Source organism: Myotis brandtii, unplaced genomic scaffold (genome assembly GCF_000412655.1).
Source record: "Myotis brandtii unplaced genomic scaffold, ASM41265v1 scaffold1656, whole genome shotgun sequence".
Lineage (NCBI taxonomy): Eukaryota > Metazoa > Chordata > Mammalia > Chiroptera > Vespertilionidae > Myotis > Myotis brandtii.
Window position 1 is genome coordinate 157,210 of NW_005356070.1, and position 19,286 is coordinate 176,495.

Genomic DNA, 19,286 nt, shown 5'->3' on the forward strand with positions numbered 1-19,286 from the left:
CTCAATGCAGGAGCTGCCCTCTGGTGGTTCAGTGAGCTCTCACATGGGGAGTTCTGTTCAGCCACAAGCCAGGCTGATGGCTGCCAGTACAGCGGTGGTGGTGGGAGCCTCTCCTGCCTCCTCAGCAGCGCTAAGGATGTCTGACTCCTCTCTCCACTGGCAAATGGACATCCCCCGAGGGTTGCCAGACTGCCAGAGGGATGTCTGATTGTCATCTTAGGCCCAATCCCCCGGGGAGTAGGCCTAATCCAGCAAGTGGTCATCCCCCGAAGGGTCCCAGACTGCAAGAGGGCACAGGCCGGACTGAGAGACCTCCCCCCCACCCCGAGTGTACAAATTTTTGTGCATCGGGCTACTAGTCCATTCAATAAAATCCCATAGGAAATGGGAATAAAAGTACCATGAACACAAACAGTAATACTGAATACCAAATAAAGATAACTGTATAGAAAGGATGACAGGAAACTAACTAGGTGAGCAAACACATTTGAAGATCCCTAAAGTCAAAAACATGGGTTAATAATAACTAAGTAACTAACTAAAAAAAGGAAGGAAGGAAGGAAGGAAGGAAGGAAGGAAGGAAGGAAGGAAGGGTCATCCTTTGCTGGTTTGCTCAGTGGATAGAGTGTCACCCTGCGAATGAAAGTTCCCAGGTTACATTCCAGTCAAGGGTACATACTCAGTTTCTTCTGCAGTGGTTTTTAACCTTCCTAATGCCACGACTCTTTAATACAGTTCCTCATATTGTGGTGACACCCAACCATAAAATTATTTTCGTTGCTATTTCATAACTGTAATTTTGCTACTGTTATGAATCGTAATATAAATATCTGACATGCAGAATGTATTTTCATTGTTACAAATTGAACATAATTAAAGCATAACAAAAGCAATATGGAATTATATATGTGTTTTCCGATGGTCTTAGGCGACCCCTGTGAAAGGGTCCTTAGACCCCCAAAGGAGTCACGACCCACAGGTTGAGAACCGCTGTTCCTGTGGGTTCAGTACCTAGTAGGGGGTTGCAGGCTCGGTCCCTGCTGGGGGGCGTGCAGGAGGCAGACAATCAATGATTCTCTCTCATCATTGATGTTTCTATCTCTTTCTCCCTCTACCTTCCTCTCTGAAATCAATAAAAACATATTTTAAGAAAATAAAAATTCAGGGTCAGCGTTACCACTATCAGCCACTGTGCTTCTCTTCTCATTGATCCTAGCGACCTGTTCTCCAAAAAACTGGAAATTTTTGTTTTTAAAAACCACAGAATGCCCTGGCCAGTGTGGCTAAGATGGTTGGTGCATCGTCCTGTGTATCCAAAGGTTGAGGATTCAATTCCCGGTTAGGGCACATATCAGAATGTGGGTTCCATATCCACTTCCAGTTTGCATGTTTGCAGAAGGCAGCCTAGTGATATTTCTCCCCCATATCTATCTCTCTCTCTCTCTCTCTCCCCATTTCCCTTCCTCTCTATGTAAAAGGAATAATAAAAAAATACATAAGAATTTCAGGGTAGCCAAAAAGAAAACAGAGATCTCAAAAAAGTCTAGAGGCAAAGTAAATAACAAGACAACCTACCAAAGCTTATGTATAACATTCAGAAAATGTAATTATGAGGAGAAATTTTATAGAGATAAATGTCTCCATTGTCACAAAAGATCTCAAAGAACCTAACATGACACCTCAGGAAACTAGAAACACAACAGGAAAGTAAACCCAAAGGTTTCAAAGGAAAGAAACCATAAATATTAGAACAAACATAAATAAAAGGAAGACAAGACAAAAGAAAGGAATACCTAAAAGGTATATTTTTTAAAGATATATGAAAATGTGCAAGCCTTTAGCTACACTAAAGGAAAAACAAAACAAAACCAAGCTTCAAATAAGTAAAAAAAAAAAGGAAAGATGAGACATTACACCTGTCATTATGAAGCACAAAGCATCATAAGAGATGCTGATGTTAGGAGATGACATGACCCTCCATAGAGAAATTTGTCAAGATCCCACTATGAGCTCCTGAAATTAACAAACAAATTCAGAATCCTGTCCAGGTGGCTCAGTTTTTCAATGTGTGGCCCTGATGACCAAAGGTTGTAGGTTTGATCCCCCATCAGGGCACTTGTAGGGGACAACCAATGAATGCATAGATGGGTAGAACAGCACATCAATGCTTCACTCTCTTCCTTTCTCTGTCTCCCTTTCTGGCGCTGCAATCAATAAATAAATGCTGCCCGGTATGTGTCACTGATTGAGCACTGATTCATGAACTAGGAGGTCACAATTCGAGTCCTTGTTAGGACACCTACACTGGTTGCGAGCTCAATCACCAGTGGGGGTCGTGCAGGAGGCAGCTGATCAATGACTCTCTCCCTCTCATCACTGATGTTTTTCTCTCTCTCCTTTCTTCCTCTAGGTCCGTGGTCAGCAAACTGCGGCTTACGAGCCACATGGGGCTCTTTGGCCCCTTGAGTGTGGCCCTTCCACAATACCACGTGCAGGTACAGTGCGATTGAAACTTCGTGACCCATGCCAGAAGTCGGTTTTCGACTTGGGTGAGTCTATTTTGAAGAAGCACTGTTGATATTTGGCTCTGTTGACTAATGAGTTTGCTGACCACTGCTCTAGGAAATAAAAAATACATATATTTAAATAAATAAATAAATCCAAGAATAAATAAATATCCCTAGCGACTGTGCATCACTGATGACAGTGCTGGCTTGTGCAATGGAGGGCTATGGTTCAATTCCCAGTCAAGGGTAGATACCTGGGTTGCAGGTCCGATCCCCACTCATAGTAGAGGCACATGTGGGAGGCAGCCAATCGATGTTTCTCTTTCTCTCTCTCTGTCTGTCTCCCACTCTCTCTCTAGAAAAAAAAAAAAAACAATCAGTGGAAAAAATATCCTCACTATTCGGGTGAAGATGAAAGAAGAATAAAGAATTAAATTCAGAAAAGTTACAGGATGCAAAATAAACATACAACCATTAGCTCCATTTCTACAACCTAATAATAAATTCTTTGATGGAATAATGAAGAATATAATGAAATTTACAAAAGAATCAAAAACAATAATACCCAAAGGAATAAATTCAACCAAAATGTGAAACATCTCTACAGTGAGTACTATAAGACAGTGATGAAAGGAATGAAAGAAAACACAAATAAGTTGAAAGACAACCTGTGTTCATGGATCTGAAAATGAAATATGGTGGAGATAGCTATAGTGCACAAGGCAAACTACAGATTAAATGCAAACCCAATAACTCCAATGATATTTTACAAAGAAATGAATAGAAAATCTGGAAATGAAATCAAAAGACCTCCATTAACAAAAGCAATCTTTTTAAAAAAATATATTTTATTGATTTTTCACAGAGAGGAAGGGAAAGGGATAGAGAGTTAGAAACATCAATGAGAGAAAAACATCGATTAGCTGCCTGCTGAACACTCCATAATGGGGATGTGCCAGCAACCAAGGTACCTGCCCTTGACCAGAATCGAATCTGGGCCCCTTGAGTCCGCGGCGGATGCTCTATCCACTGACCCAAACCGGATAGGGCAACAAAGTAATCTTGAGCAAGAAGAAAGATGGTGGCATCACACTTTCTGACTTCAATTTATTACAAAGAGAAAGCAAACAAACGGTGTGTTGCTCTAGAAACACAGACACATTCATCAACAGAACAGAACAAAAAACACAGAGAAATAAGCCCAGGCACATACTTTTAAGTAATCTTTGACAAAGCAGTAGCCACAGAAGAAGGGAAAGATAGTTTCATCAATGAATGGTGCTGGTGTAAATCGACACTCACATGTAAAACAAAAAAACTGGACACCACTGAAAATTTAACTGAACCTGCAGGACAGAAATGAACGTCAACGCTAAAACTTAAAACTCCTCAGGACAACCTAGAGAAGAAGTTTTGGAGGTTTGTTTTGGACAGGAGTTTCTGAATGTGACACCAACCACCACACAAAATAGAAAAAAGAAACAGTCGACACTGCAACAAATAAAGAAAAATACCGTCTTCACTGCACAACAGCAATAAACAAAGTGAAAATGAAAGGCAATCTAGAGAACAGAAGAAAACACTTGCAAAACATATGAAGGAATCCCTTGAAGATATTGTGGATTCGGCTATGATCAGCACAATAAAGCGAATATTGTGATATAGACAGAAATTCACACAAATAGTTGGAGTTCTCCGGTAATAATGAAGGTATGTTAATACTACACTGCAGGCTAATACCAATGCGGTGACTGCCTCAAAAGCAAAGTCTATATAACTTCATTTACAATATTTAATTGCTAAGCACTGGGACCAAGCATCTGAGCTTGCTAGAAACATGGTGGCACTAGACCTGCTGAACACAGGGTTGCCAAAAACATGGACTTTGTAGAAAAGTGTGTGTGGGGAGCAATATCTGCAAATATCTACTAAGCACATGCAAAAATATGTGTTCCTGTCTGTCATAAGCAATTAATATATAAAATCTACAAGGTATTCAAAACACTCTAATAAAAAATACAGTTAATAAACATGATAAGGATGTGGAGACAATTTTTAAAAAATATATACACGTGACCAACAGGAATATAGAAAATGCTTTTCTTATAAGCATAACCAATGGACATAAGACACTGAGGGGTAGAGGAGTCCAAGGGATTGTCAAGGGCGGGGAAAAAAAACAGACATATGTAATACTCTTTGTAATACTTTAAGCAATAAAAAAAAAATAATTAAAAAAAATGCTTTTCTTACTCATCAAGGTGGAATCCTTTAAGCTTCCTGCAATACTACCAACCACAAGTCCTTCCCTGTGAATTTAGTGGAGCGGGGAGTATTGGGACTTCAGGAATAGAAGGGAGCAGCAGAAGCAGACCAACCCTCCCCAGGACAGCAACTACCCAGGAAACTGGAAAGATCAAGCAGTACCACAGTCTACCTGGGAGGACAGAGCACACCGTGGGGGATGGGGCCTGGGAAACCTCAAAGCCAAGTCCAGGTCACTGGTGAGAGTGAGGGTCTTACCCAGGGAGGATAGAAGTTCAAAGTTCTCCAGCATCACATTCAGGTACAGCTGTCTCTGACCCTCATCAAGGAGGCTCCATTCCTCCCTGGAGAAGTACAGGGCAATGTCCTCAAAGGTCACACCGACCTGTCAGAATGGAGACAATTGTAAGCAGACCTGCCTTTCTGAGAATCAGTAATCCTACAGCTTACACATCTTCCCTCCCCTCAACCTCCTCTAGGGCCCCTGGTTACTGTAGACACCAGGCCCTAATGCCAGTGCAGGCTGCTCTCTCATCACAATCCCATTACTCATTGTGATGGCCCTCAGCAGAGCAGGTGGGTTGGGTGGGAAGGATTGGGGGAGGGGAGGGTGGAGAGCAAAGCCATTTAAGGTCTGGGCGATGCCTGCAGGGCCCCAGCCTTCCTGACAAGCAACACCACTGCTGTCTCCTAGATCCTGCCTCCAAGACAAAGCCAAGTGTGGGTTCATGCTTCGCCTTTAAGTCCCCACAGCAGGACCCGGGAGCATCAGCTCACACTTCCTCCAGATGTGCTCACCACTGGGTAATGTTTATCCCCTTCCCATGTTCAGACCCCAGGTTCACTCCCTCAGCTCTGCCCCCTTCCTGCTTCAATGCCACTGGATCTCGCTGGACTCACCCATGAACTTGGCATATGGCGTGTAGAGAGCTTGTAGTCCAGCCGGATCCAGGACCACCCCAGGCCCCTGATGGACCCCACAGCCGGGAAAGCCCCGAATGAGGCTGTGCCGTCCTCCCTGCAGCCTCTGATCTTTCCGTCAATACTCACAGCCACATCCTCAGGGACCTTCAGATGCAAGTCACCCCTGTCCTCTCTGCCCTACACTTGCTGTGTCCTCAGAAGCCACAACACTCCTCTCTCCCCTCCACCTTCCTCACGGTCCTCCACGCGGGACTGAGCTGCAGGACGGGACAGGCGGCCTCCCCAGGCTGTGGGGTCTGTGTGAGGAGGCGATGGGGGCCCCGGGAGACAGGACTCACCTCAGCGAAGCTCCGCAGCGGGGGCGCCGCCATTGCCCTCTGTGGGCTGAGCCGGGCGGGAGTAGAAGCCGCTGCGGGAATGGCGGTCCCCGTCCCGGCCCTGGCGTGGGTCCGTGTGGCGACTCGGAGCTTCAATCCTACATGTGCGCTGTGAGCACCACTGGCGGCTCCGACCATTGGCTGTGAGGCCGGAGCACCACTCTTTGCCCTTCTCCACGGGACTGAGCCCAAGAACTCCCGACCGCCTGAGAGGAAAACCTGAAAAGACAAAATCCGCCAGGAGGACTACCGGTCCCGCCCTACAGAAGCGGCCAAACGGAAATGCCTTCTCTGAGCCCCCATTGGCTCAGCTTGATGGCATTCCACGCTCGGCCTTGTGGGTATTGTAGTTTTTTCGCTTCAAGGGCAGGGTGCCATATTTCTCAGTTGACTCCAGGACTTGATTTAGGGTCATGGAACCCAATTACACACCAAGTACACTAGGGGTCCTCAAGAGCCTTCAGTGGAGGTGATATCAGGGGAAAGTTTGTTTCTCCACCACTTGCATGGCTGGTTTTGCATATCTTTCTTCAGAACTTGCTCTTTCTGAATGGGAGGCATTGTTTTTTCTTCAGGACATTTGGCATGTGTCTCCTTCAGGCCATATGTAGCTGAGGGAGGTGGCTCAATTCTCTAACTCGATCTAACCTGCCTCCATTGAATTCATTATACAAAGTTGATGTCACAAAATAGACACTCATACTTAAGAGCATCTGCTTCTAATGCCATCCAAAGTGTCAGCTCTAGCCCTAGCCAGTTTGGCTCAGTAGATAGAGTGTCAGCCTGTGGACGGAAGGGTCCCTGGTACGCTTCTGGTCAAGGGCTCATGCCTGGGTTGCAGGCTCGATCCCCAGTGTGGGGCATGCAGGAGGCAGCCAATCAATGATTCCCTCTCATCATTGATGTTTCTATCTCTCTCTCCCTCTCCATTCCTCTCTGAAATCAATAAAAAAATATATATATATTTTAAAAAGTGTCCGCTCTGCCTGGGCTGCAGTGTGGATAAGATGGCCAAGAAACCTGTGAAAAAATGCTCAAAGTGACTGATCATCAGAGAGATGCGAATTAAAGCAACAATTAGAGACCACCTCACAACTGTCAGAATGGCTGTCATCAAAAAATCAACCAAGGACAAGTTCTGGGGAGGATGTTGAAAAAAGGGAACCCTAGTACACCCCATGTAAGAATGCAAACTGGTACTGCCATTATGGAAATCAGTTTGCAGTTTTTGCAAAAATTTTAATATGGAACTGCCATTTAATTCAGTGATACTACTCCTAGGAATATATCCTAAGAAACTTGAAACAATCAGATAGAATTTATGCACCCCTCTGTTCCTAGCAGCACAATTTACAATAGCAAAGATCTGGAAACTAGCCCAGGTACCCATCAGTAGATGAGTGGGTAAAAAACTGTGGTACATTTATACCATGGAATACTATGCAGCAGTAAAAATGAAGACTCTTTTACCCTTTCACACAGGGACCTAGAGAGCATCACGCTAAGTGAAATAAGTCAGTCAGAGAAGACAGTATCACTTGATCTCACTCATATTTCGAATCTAATTAACAAAAAACTGATGGAGTGGATTCAGAGACATGGAAGCATGGAATTACTGCAGAATATTAGAGGGAAAGTGGGGAAGGGTAAAAAGAAATGTCCTCTGTCCTAACCGGTTTGGCTCAGTGGATAGAGCGTCGGCCTGCGGACTCAAGGGTCCCAGGTTCGATTCCGGTCAAGGGCATGTACCTTGGTTGCGGGCACATCCCCAGTGGGGAGTGTGCAGGGGGCAGCTGATCAATTTTTTTTCTCTCATTGATGTTTCTAACTCTCTAACCCTCTCTTTTCCTCTCTGTAAAAAATCAGTAAAATATATTTAAGAAAAAAAAAAAGAAACGTCCTCAGGTAAGGATTAAAAACACAGGCAGACACACAATAGAAACAAAGTCACCTGAGCCTCGAGCATTTTATTCTGTTCCCTGGAAGCAAGGGGAAAGCTCTAGCTTGCTGGGTTCTGGGTCTGTACTACATTTGTGTTTATAAATCTGTCTTCCGTCAGTTGAGTCCCTGGAAATGCTGATACCCCTCCATGTAATGTTCTCCTGCTTCACATGAGTCAATTGCTTCTGGTGTTGTTGTAAGAAATGTCCAAATCTGTGGAGACATTTTCTAAGTTTATATGACCCAAGTCGGCGACATTTGCCAGGAAGCAAAATAACAACAGGTTGAATAATGGTCAGGAGAATGACACTTTTGCAGCTTTTTTATACATTATACTCAAAAAAGAAGACATATGGGGGTTACATGAAATTCACTGGTGTTAAATTAGAGTGGGGGGAATGAGGAGGGAAATCTCTAGTATTAAATAAAAAGTAACAAAAAAATAGACAAAAACTTAGTTTTAAAATGTTCTCCAACAGTTAACACATAATATTTGACACAACAACAATAATAATTGCGGACCTGAGGTCTTCTGTGTTTGGAGATTGTGCCCTTAAGAGTCTGTAAAAAAGGAAATTTCGCCCTAACCGGTTTGGCTCAGTGGATAGAGCGTTGGCCTGCGGACTGAAGGGTCCCAGGTTCGATTCTGGTCAGGGGCATGTACCTTGGTTGCGGGCACATCCCCAGTAGGGGGTGTGCAGGAGGCAGCTGATCGATGTTTCTCTCTCATCGATGTTTCTAGCTCTCTATCCCTCTCCCTTCCTCACTGTAAAAAATCAATAAAATATTTTAAAAAAGGAAATTTCCCTGGAAATCCAAAGATATGTATTCTAGATGCAAAAAGACAATATACATGCTCAATAAGCTAAAGATTGACCTTTGCAAAGAAACGAAACAACAAAAAAATGAGGCTAGGTCATAACGACCCCTGTGACTTGCTTTTACTTAAAAAGTTTTGCCCTAACCAATTTGGCTCAGTGGACAGAGCATCGGCCTGCGGACTCAAGGGTCCCAGGTTCGATTCTGGTCAGGGGCATGTACCTTGGTTGTGGGTACATCCCCAGTGGGGAGTGTGCAGGAGGCAGCTGATCGATGTTTCTCTCTCATCGATGTTTCTAACTCTCTATCCCTCTCCCTTCCTCTCTGTAAAAAATCAATAAAATATATTTTTTTAAAAAGTTTTAACTTCAAACCAACCTAGTTGATTACCTTTGGCCTGAGTTTGTAGGATTTACCATGCGATGCCAGGCTACCTGAGCTTGCTATATTTACTATACCATCATTTTTGTCCATACTGTAGTCTTAAAACCTATGGGGTCACGAGAAAAATCACTGAGTCGTGTATTTCCTTTGGGACCCATTCCTGACATCTCCCTGAACATAATGCCCCCAGTTCTGCTGGTGTCCCTTTATTTGGTCTCCTAGAAGTATTCACTCTTCAGGTCAATAAAGCCTTAGGTTCTAAAAGTCGTCGAGGTATTTGTAAGGACAAGAAGAAGGTCTTTTTGTTTCTTTTCAGTGACCTTCCACAATTTATGAGAAGCACTTGCTAATTAAACCCCAAAATTACTGGCTCCTCTAATTCAAAGAGCTCCTCTGTTCAAACTGCAGAACAAGATAAGCTACTTTTAAGGCTAAATCCTTACATACCCCTCTTTCCTGCTGTTGTTACACCTCAGGGATAACTCACACCAAGGAGTCTCTAATTAGTAGAAAGTTTCCTCCCCTTCACTCCTTCAAACAAGCCTCTTTTGAACTCTTCATAACTTTTTCTCTAGTCATATTTTATAGGCTGGGGAAGAAACTAATAAGACTCCTCCCTAGAACATCTGCCAGACTATCTCCTGGAAACCAAACTATAACTTTTAAGGACAGCTCCTCTTATCTACACAACTTCAGCTCAGCCCAAGGCCACTCCATTCTTTGTCCCTTAGTAACAGGCACTGCTGAAAAGCAGAAGCCATTTCTTCCCTGCCCTGAATTGACTAGCAATACTTGGCCTTTTCCACTCTTGGAAAGTAAAATAAACTTCCTCTCTGCATTGCTTTTTGTTGTGAATTCTTTCACAGGCTGTATGACCGCCCAAAACTTAACAGTATTCCTTTAATTTGTTGAGTTAAGGGAGTGATTGTGAAAGAAGCTGAGGGAAATGACATTGTAGAGGCAAAATAATTTTCCCTTCTTTTCTAGGTTCTTTGGTTAGTCTACAAATTAAATGGATAGGGCAGGCAGTGGGCCCGCCCCTCTGCTCTCCAGGCCCCCCACGGGCGCGACCAAGGAGTAGTGGTCCCTGGGCCAGCCTGGGGCAGCAGGCCCGGAACCACCCCATGAGGCCTCTTCTCTCTAGGGATGGTGAAGTTGGAAAAAGGCTCCTGTAACTCCCCTCCAGGATGAACTCCCTGCCAGCAGACATGGAGAACGCTCTGACAGGGAGCCAGAGCTCTCGCACTTCTCTGCGCGATGTCCATTCCATCAACCCTGCACAGCTCATGGCCAGGATCGAGTCCTATGAAGGAAGGGAAAAGAAAGGCATATCTGATGTCAGGAGGACTTTCTGTTTGTTTGTCACCTTTGACCTCTTATTTGTAACATTACTGTGGATAATAGAGTTAAATGTAAGTGGTTTTTTTCCCATAACAGTATAAGAATTGTTTCCAGAGACAAAACCGTTTTCTTATTTTTTTTTACATCATTTCTGTCTCCGTCAGTGAATTTTGTTTGTTTCCCCCAAATGAGGCAATATTGATCTCCAGCTGAATTGGACATTTCTTTTTCTTTACTGTGTAAACCAAACCTTGTTCATTTAAAATTCATTTTGTCTGGGATTTCGGAATTTGAATTCATGGTGTTTTGTATTATAGTGAAAATTGGCACACTACAGCCTGGGGTCAAAGTCAGCTGGACTGCTTTTGTTAATAAAGTTTTATTGGAACATAAAAAAAAAATTAAATGGCTAGCCTTAGCTGATTTGGCTTAGTGGACAGAGTGTCGACCTGTGGACTGAAGGGTTCCTGGTTCAATTCTGGTCAGGGGCAAATGCCCGGGTTTCAGGCTTGATCCCCATTGTGGGGCACACAGGAGGCAGTCCAGCAATGATTCTCTCTCATCATTGATGTTTCCGTGTCTCTCTCTCTGGGATCAATAGAAATATAGTTTTTTAAAAATTAAAAAACACAGATTAACAGGGGAAAACAATAAAAAACTTATTAACATGTACACCTACTGTATACACCAAGCATGTCAAAGTGGGGCCCCCAGGCTGCAGGGGGCCAACAACGAATATTCATTAATGATCACTCATTTATATCAGCCCTTTGTATTCAACCTATCGAGATAAACCTACATTTCTATGAAAATTTAAGCTTTTTTTTTTGTGGCACACAGAAACTTAAACTTTGTTTATATGGCTCGTGTTAGCCTTTGAACTGGACATGCTTAGTATATGGAAATGACTCAAAAACGAATAAGAGGCCGAAATGGCAAACACCATCATCTGAAAAGCCAACTTAACCTAAAATCAAAAAATGTTATGTGTGGAGACTCAGTTCGGGCAGATTGTCAGGAAAAGCACAGTAAGTACCTTAGTTGTGGCCCAGGGTGCTGTGCACTGCGGTGAGGGCTTGTACTCAAAAGGACCCTGTTCCAACCCAATGACCCAGGGTGCAGACACAGGAGACTGGGAAGGAGGACAGAGGTCCAGAACATGACCGGGCTGCAGGGAAAGCATGGTGAGAGCCATTGTCTCACTCAGCCAGTAGGGATATAGAGGACAGAATCACATGGGCAGTGGGTCCTATGCATGAATAAGAGGTGAGCACCCATCCACTGAGACCAGGGTCATGTAGGACTCCAGCATCACTTCTGAATATTAGGTCGCAAAATTCATATCAAAGCATATGCTCTCCTGAAGGGTGAGTGTCAGTGTCACATATGAAGGGTCAAACTGAAGCATGAAATTCACCCCAGTAAATAGAATGGCAGCATGACACCCAACGTGTGGGCACAAGTGCAGAGACCCAGCCCTAATTACCGAGGTCTCCTGAGGGTCATATTCTGTGCTGGGATCAAAGGGGAGGCAGACAAACAGCAGTTCACTCTGAAAGAAGTTTCCCTGGAGAAACCACTGCAGCTGAGAAATGATGGCGTTCCCCTGAACACGGGGAGGCCAAGGGCAAGTGCTCTGAGATGTAAAGGGAATGGGAGGAATCGCATAACTGCAACCATGGAAACAGGAGCTGCAGCTGAGCCACCCGGGTCCTCAGACTGTACCTGCTCCAGTGAGGGCTGCACATCTGAGGTACACACTGTGTCTGACGCTGGAGAAAATAATAGTTAAAATCCAGCTCCTTGAATCTGACACTTGTCTGTGGTGTAAACTTGGGGAGCTGACTTCATTTCTCTGACCCTGAACTTTTTCAGCAATTTGATATGGGCCGCACCACAATGAGACCTGAGTGGCACAGCACCTGCCTCCCAGCAGCAGAGTCAGCGGCTTCTTATAGGTCCCATTTCTCACTAAAATGCACCCAAGACAAAGGTGCTTGTGGGCATCGGGGAGTGAGGAGTGCCTGCCTGGGAAGGTCTCTGCAGGGAGTGGCTGAAGTTGCTGGAGCCAAGGCAGGCTGCAGGCACAGCTGCGTTACACAAGTGGACACCTTACCACTGGACCTTCTCCAATATCCCTGGCATGGGGACATACCTCATACTTGTTTTTCACAGGAGGAAACTGACTTAGACCTGGCAGAATGGGTTATGTCATTGTAAGTCCCAGTGATAATAGAAAATCTGAAATTCAAATCTAGGATGCCTGGATCCAGGGCATAGGGAGTCTGATCACTGCCCCCCATTTCCCGCTGAATTGGCTTCGGGGCTCTAAAACACCTGCCCAAGAGAGACAAGATGGCGGCAGCATAGGCAGATGCAACCCAGGTCTTGTCCCGGAGCAAAGGAGTGAGCAGCTGAAACTAATAACACCCACCCCAATTTGGCAAAGTATACTCAGCTGGTGAGACAGTTTGCAGCCGGGAAGGGCAGAGTTCCTCCTGAAAGGTAAAAACCAGGGATCTGGGCAGGAAAGTTTGCCAGACCTCTGAGCTCAGAGGGTCAGAGGGAGACGGCTTGGCACACAGCCGCGTCTCTTGGGACAAGCACAGCCCCTGACTGTGGAAAGGAGATCCGCGGGACTGTTGGCGCTCGGGTATTTGAGATCTGGGTTCCATAATTACGGAGGACTGAGCCTAAAAGGGGCAGCCTGAAGCGCTGACCAGACCATGCAGTGCAGGTAAGAGAGGAGCTTACAGAGACTCAGACGTCCCCGTTTCTGCGGCCGGCGTTTGTGTTCACTGAACCCTGTTCATAGGACAATTCGGATACAGACACTCACCCGTGAAGAGCGGGAGAAGGTGCGGACGAGTGGAATCTGGGGAGAGGCTGGGGAGAGAAGGAGGGCCAGGAGAGGTGGCAGCAAATTGAGTGCTGAGTCACCCCTGAGCCCGGGACTTGGGCAGCCATTTTTTCTCTTGAGGCTATAATTCCTCCCTCCAGGCCCCAGGCACAAAGAGAAACTCTTGTGCTTCTGCAGCCCAACCCAAAAAAAGGCAGACTTCAATTCCTCTCATACATAAGGGACACACTCAGGAAGCAGAATCAGAGGGCACTTCGTAAGCTTGAGAAATCTGTTTAAACTTCTCTCCCTTCATTTGAATTCTTATCAAGGTGGTACTTCAAGGCCAGCTTCCTATAAGCCTTTTTCAGCTCTTCCTGGGTGGCACTGGGTTTGACCCCCAAAACAGCATAGTAAGTGGTTGCTTTCATCATATTTGACAGCCGGTGAGCAGGCTGAGGCAGGTGTGGAGGAGCTGGAAAGAGGGTGTTGCTGCACGCAGCTGAGGCAGCAGCTGCTCCTCCACCTTACACCAAGTGTACTGGAAAGTTTCCTCAATAAAATATATTATTTTTAAAAAAGAATATCTATCAGAAAAAAAGTTGAGTTATGAATAAATCCACAAGTATATGAAAAATCAATTAAAGCAAAAAATACTTAAAAAATAAAGTTCTCTATGAAAATGGAATGTAAATCCACGGAAACTAGGAAAGCTTTGAAGAAAAGGGACAGGTTAAAATAGGTCATGAAGCAATTACACAGTAAAACATATAGTCAGCATTATGACTATAATGATAGTTTCAGTTTAATGCACATGTCAAGATTTATGAAACACTATACTTAACACATGTAATTTACTCATTACAGCTGTTAAAAATGGTTCAAGATAAAACAAATGTACGTTCATCTACTTTAGAAGAACAGGTTTCACAACTCTATATTCATTCCACATTCATATGCCCTCTGGGTGAGGGTCTCATGTCAGTAGAGAAAATATAACAAACAATGAAGAACTTTCACCCAAACCCACAAAAGCCACATCCTTGGACTATAGACAGCCTTTGCTTCCGTCTTTGTTTTACTGCCTGAGCACCAATGGCTCTCGGATGGGAACATCTGAGAAGCTACAAGAGCCACAAAACATCTCGATTATAATCAATGACAATGACTGCTCCACAAAAGATAAACATGCCTGGGGTCCTTCCGATCTGTGTACACACAGCTCTTGTAGTCTTTTCCCCAAAATAATTCCTGGATACACAGTTAGGTGAGGACCATTCCATCTAATGGGCTGCAGTCTCGTCCAACAATAATTAGGTCAGCGTTTCTGTAGTGAAAGGGTTTCCCCTGAATGCCATTGTCCTCAAACCAGTGACCATCACCTGTGAAATTGTAGGCATTAGGGCACGTGGCCCTCTGCAAGACCTGGGCAAGACATACCCTTCACATGTATTGGCATTCCTTGCAAACAAGAAAAAAATTTATGCTCCCAGACATACTTGAGGTTGTCACAGCTACCCCCTCTTTGGAGTGATCTCTGTGTCTCAAAGCATCCAGACATCACATGAGGATTAGAGAGTCCAGAGTATTTCCTAGGAAAATATGGGCAGCAGTGTAAATTTGCCAAAAGGAAAATATCAGCAGTGTAAATTTGCCAAAAACTGCTGAGCTAATCCTGCACCGTACTGTTGCCCCAAGGGCAAAAATGTTTGAGACCCCATAAAAGTTGTTCACCTCATCATGCTTGGAGAGCTCCGATCTCCTTAAAGCTAACCCACACAGTAAATAAAACACCCAATATTAAAGAAGTCTTAGGGAAAAGCGTTCATTATTGTACAAACCAAAGAGATATGAGACTGGCAGTTCTTCCACTGATGACTCAGGCACTCAATAAATTGATCACTGGCCTGCACGGAAAGCATTCCCTCTGCAATATTATGTTTACTGGGGCCAACAGTAATGAGTCCCATGTGGCAATGCATGACAGGGAAAAAAGAAAGAACAATGGGCTCAGGTATTCCTCATTTTCTTCAACAAAAAAGACAACAGAGTTAGCTTCCCCGGGCACATGAGGATGGTGATTGATGGCATTTGTAGGGACCTTATAGGTGGTTCAGATGAAATACCTTCTACAACAGAAATATGCAGTGACATAGATCTGGCAGGACATCTCTGTATGTTAGAACATGCAACATAATTACACCGTGTTCCAACATAAAAACAAACACAACAAGAACACTTATGGGAACTTTACATAATGTAGGTGATTAAATGTATCAGATAAAATTCAGAAAAATGAGGACTCACAAATTTTCTTGTACTAATGTTAAGTCCTAACTAAGAAACTACATTTCCTACACATCTAAGAAATTTCTCACATTTGGACTCATGTGCAGAGCGAATTTAGAAATTTGGCAGAGAGATACCTCATATTAATTGCACTCATGTTTTTCTCCAGTGTGAACTCTCTGATGATATTGAAGACCACTGCTCCTTGTAAAAGATTTTCCACATTCACTGCATTTATAAGGCTTTTCTCCTGTATGAAGTCTCTGATGATAATGAAGGGCAGTGCTCTGGGTAAAAGATTTCCCACATTCACTACATTGATAAGGCTTTTCCCCAGTGTGAACACTCCGATGATATTGGAGACCATTGCAACTTGTAAAAGATTTTCCACATTCACTGCATTTATAAGGTTTTTCTCCCGTATGAACTCTCTGATGACGATGAAGGACGGTCTTAGTGGTAAAAGATTTTTGACATTCACTGCATTGATAAGGCTTTTCTCCAGTGTGAACTCTCTGATGATATTGGAGTCCTTTTCTACTTTTAAATGATTTTCCACATTCACTGCATTTATAAGGCTTTTCTCCAGTATGAACTCTCTGATGATGATGAAGGTCGGTCTTAGCGAAAAAAGATTTCCCACATTCACTGCATTTATAAGGCTTTTCTCCAGTGTGAACACTCTGATGATATTGGAGAGAACTGCTACGTGTAAAAGATTTTCCACATTCACTGCATTTATGAGGCTTTTCCCCTGTATGAAGTCTGTGATGATAATAAAGAGTGGAGCTATGGGTAAAAGATTTCCCACATTCTCTGCATTTATAAGGCTTTTCTCCTGTATGAAGTCTGTGATGATAACGAAGTTCAGTGCTCTGGATAAAAGACTTCCCACATTCACTGCATTTGTAAGGCTTTTCTCCCGAATGAATTCTCTGATGTTGACAAAGGATGGTCTTAGAGGTAAAAGATTTTCCACATTCACTGCATTGATAAGGCTTTTCTCCAGTGTGTACTCTCTGATGATACTGGAGACCATTGCTCGTTTTAAAAGATTTCCCACATACAGTGCATTTATAAGGCATTTCTCCTGTATGAACTCTCTGATGAAAACGAAGGTGCAGTGCTACGGGTAAAAGATTTCCCACATTCACTGCACTGAAAAGGCTTTTCTCCTGTATGAACTACCTGATGATCACGAAGGCCAGTGCTCTGCATAAAAGTTTTTCCACATTCACTGCATTTATAAAGCTTTTCTCCCAAATGAAGTCTCAGATGTCGATGAAGGTGGGTCTTAGCGGTAAAAGCTTTCCCACATTCACTGCATTGATAGGTCTTTTCTCCAGTGTGAACTCTCTGATGATATTGTAGAGCATGGCTACTTGTAAAAGATTTCCCACATTCACAGCATTTATAATGCTTTTCTCCAGTGTGACCTCTCTGTTGAAAATGAGAACCAGAAAATTTGGTAATATATTTACCACATTAAGAGCACACACAACAACCACTTCCAAGATGGACACCTTTTCGCTGAATAAACGTGTGGGAGCAACTAATGTCTTTCTTACATTCTTTTCTGCTGAAATAATTTTTTCTCCTTTGAAACGCCAGTCCACGCATCAAAATAGCATTTGGACTGTCCCTGGTCTGAGTATGAGTAGCCTTTAGGTGGACATGTCCTGACCCAGTAAGGACAACCTGCCCAACATCCCTGCATGTGAAATGATTCTGGGAAACATTGAACTTCCAGCTGTTTGCAAGTGACAGCCTTTCCACACCTCTAATGAAATTCTTCTCTCTCACAAGCTGCTGGTGAAATTTTGCACACAAAGAAAATCTTTTTGCACATGCCCCACACCTCAACAGTATTTGTCTGTGTTGTGTTCCCTGGAGTTTCATAACGTGGAAAATGTTTCCCAGGACTAGCCCACAACGCTCACAGGGGTGGCTCTTCTGGGAAGACAAGGGTAAATTTGGATTCCTTGCCTGTGACAATCTTCCAGAAACCTTTTGTTCAGTCAGGACCTCCACATTCTCTTCTCCACAGCAGCAACCTGAACAAAAGGAAATGTAGGTGAAGTGCATGTTGACCTGATAAAAACAGAATATCTTCAACACACATGTTTATCTGTCATGACTGGACACGATTCCCTACAATGATTTTCAAGACAAGGGAGTCAGACTCTCAGGAAATGGCTGTTATATATAACATGGCCCAAAAGGTCACTGGATGAGGAAAATCTCACTAAGGGAGGACAGAAGCATAGGCTGGCACAAAAAGAAGAGAGGCAATGTCTGCTCGTTATTACTCTACAAATGGCTTCCTTTAGGAACTTTCATGCTGGCGATATGACTCTGTGTAGAATAATTCCAATGTGTTCAAAACCATAAATGATCAATCATATTAGAGCATGTGATGTTCAGCGCCAATATAATATGGGTGCACTCTAAGGCCTGAAGGCATGGAACAATATTGGAGTGCAGTAAAGCGAGATGTGTGAAAGAGGTAGAGGTGCAAAGTTTAGAGAGGTTAAGGTTATCCACAGGCTGGCAATCCGAGTGGAATGATCAGTATTAAAACTGTAAAGTGTCAACATTAAGCAAGAAGAAGTAGAATTGGGTGAGGAGTGGGCAATGGTAAGAAAACACTGTTGAACAAAATGGGTTCCTAGTTATGAATGTAACAAAGCCCAGGGGTGAAAACTGCCCCGACAGCCCTTCGCCAAGGCAAGACTGCCTCAGGGTCTAGCACAGAGGTCCTCAAACCACAGCCCACGGGCCACATGCAAATACAAATATTGTATTTGTTCCCGTTTTGTTTTCTTACTTCAAAATAAGATATGTGCAGTGTGCATAGGAATTTGTTCATAGTTTTTTTTTAAACAATAGTCCGGCCGTCCAACGGTCTGAGGGACAGTGAACTGGCCCCCTGTTTAAAAAGTTTGAGGACCCCTGGTCTAGCCTGTCATTGATAAAGTCATGTTTCTCCTGTGATGCACAAAGAATTCTGCCTCTTAAATCCCAGTTGAGCCACTGCATGGGATAAATGATGCAAATCTTAAAAGAAAAACTAAACAGATGGATGGTCAGCACTGTGGTAGAACAACAAAGCACAACGGAGATCACAGACAAAAGACCTATGAGAGTGACATCAGCAAGATGGCAGAATGAGAAAGAATCTTTCCCCATCCCAGAGTAAGTAGACAGCTATCCATGAGAAAAACATCCCACAGGAAATGGGAATAACAGTGCCATGAAGACAAACAATAATTCTGAATAGCAAATAAGGACAACTGCATAGAAAGGAAGACAGGAAAATGGGTGAGGAAGCACATTTGAGAATACCTAAGGTCAAACACAAGGGTTAATAATAACTAACTAACGAACTAAGTAAATAAATAAATACAGCAAGGGTCAGCCCTAGCTGGTTTACTCAGTGGATAGAGTGACAAAGAAACAGGTCACAAATGACAGAAATGGAGGAAAGCAAACTACTAGATATAGAGTTCAAAACCACGGTTATAAGGTTTTTCAAGAATTTTCTAGAAACCGCCGATAAATTTAGTGAGACCCTCAAGAAATCTAGTGAGACCCTCGAGG

General features: G+C 43.6%; 3 protein-coding genes across 8 annotated transcripts in view; all 3 read right to left on the reverse strand.

Annotated features, from left to right (window-relative positions):
* Positions 1 to 6,338, reverse strand: part of LOC102263178 (zinc finger protein 883-like) — a 19,204-nt gene extending 12,866 nt beyond the window's left edge. For 4 of the 5 annotated variants that reach the window (XM_014536809.1, XM_014536807.1, XM_014536811.1 and 1 more), the window contains exons 1-2: positions 6,035 to 6,338; positions 5,031 to 5,157 (exon numbers count right to left, since the gene is read on the reverse strand). In XM_014536809.1, coding sequence (XP_014392295.1) covers positions 5,031 to 5,157; positions 6,035 to 6,211 — 304 coding nt within the window. In that variant the 5' untranslated portion in view covers positions 6,212 to 6,338. Of the gene's footprint in view, positions 1 to 4,165; positions 4,201 to 5,030; positions 5,158 to 6,034 lie in introns of those variants that run through there. The other variant, XM_014536810.1, reaches the window with a different exon arrangement.
* A 1,695-nt stretch (positions 6,339 to 8,033) lies between these two features.
* Positions 8,034 to 19,286, reverse strand: part of LOC102263476 (zinc finger protein 587-like) — a 17,236-nt gene continuing 5,983 nt past the window's right edge. The window contains exons 3-4 of one of the 2 annotated variants that reach the window (XM_014536828.1): positions 17,545 to 17,740; positions 8,034 to 8,227 (exon numbers count right to left, since the gene is read on the reverse strand). In XM_014536828.1, the coding sequence (XP_014392314.1) occupies positions 8,041 to 8,227; positions 17,545 to 17,740 (383 nt within the window). In that variant the 3' untranslated portion in view covers positions 8,034 to 8,040. Of the gene's footprint in view, positions 8,228 to 17,078; positions 17,741 to 19,286 lie in introns of those variants that run through there. The other variant, XM_014536827.1, reaches the window with a different exon arrangement.
* Positions 15,207 to 16,902, reverse strand: LOC106723617 (zinc finger protein 239-like). The gene has a single exon (XM_014536826.1). The coding sequence runs from the start codon at positions 16,769 to 16,771 to the stop codon at positions 15,830 to 15,832; it is 942 nt and encodes a 313-aa protein (XP_014392312.1). The 5' UTR covers positions 16,772 to 16,902; the 3' UTR covers positions 15,207 to 15,829.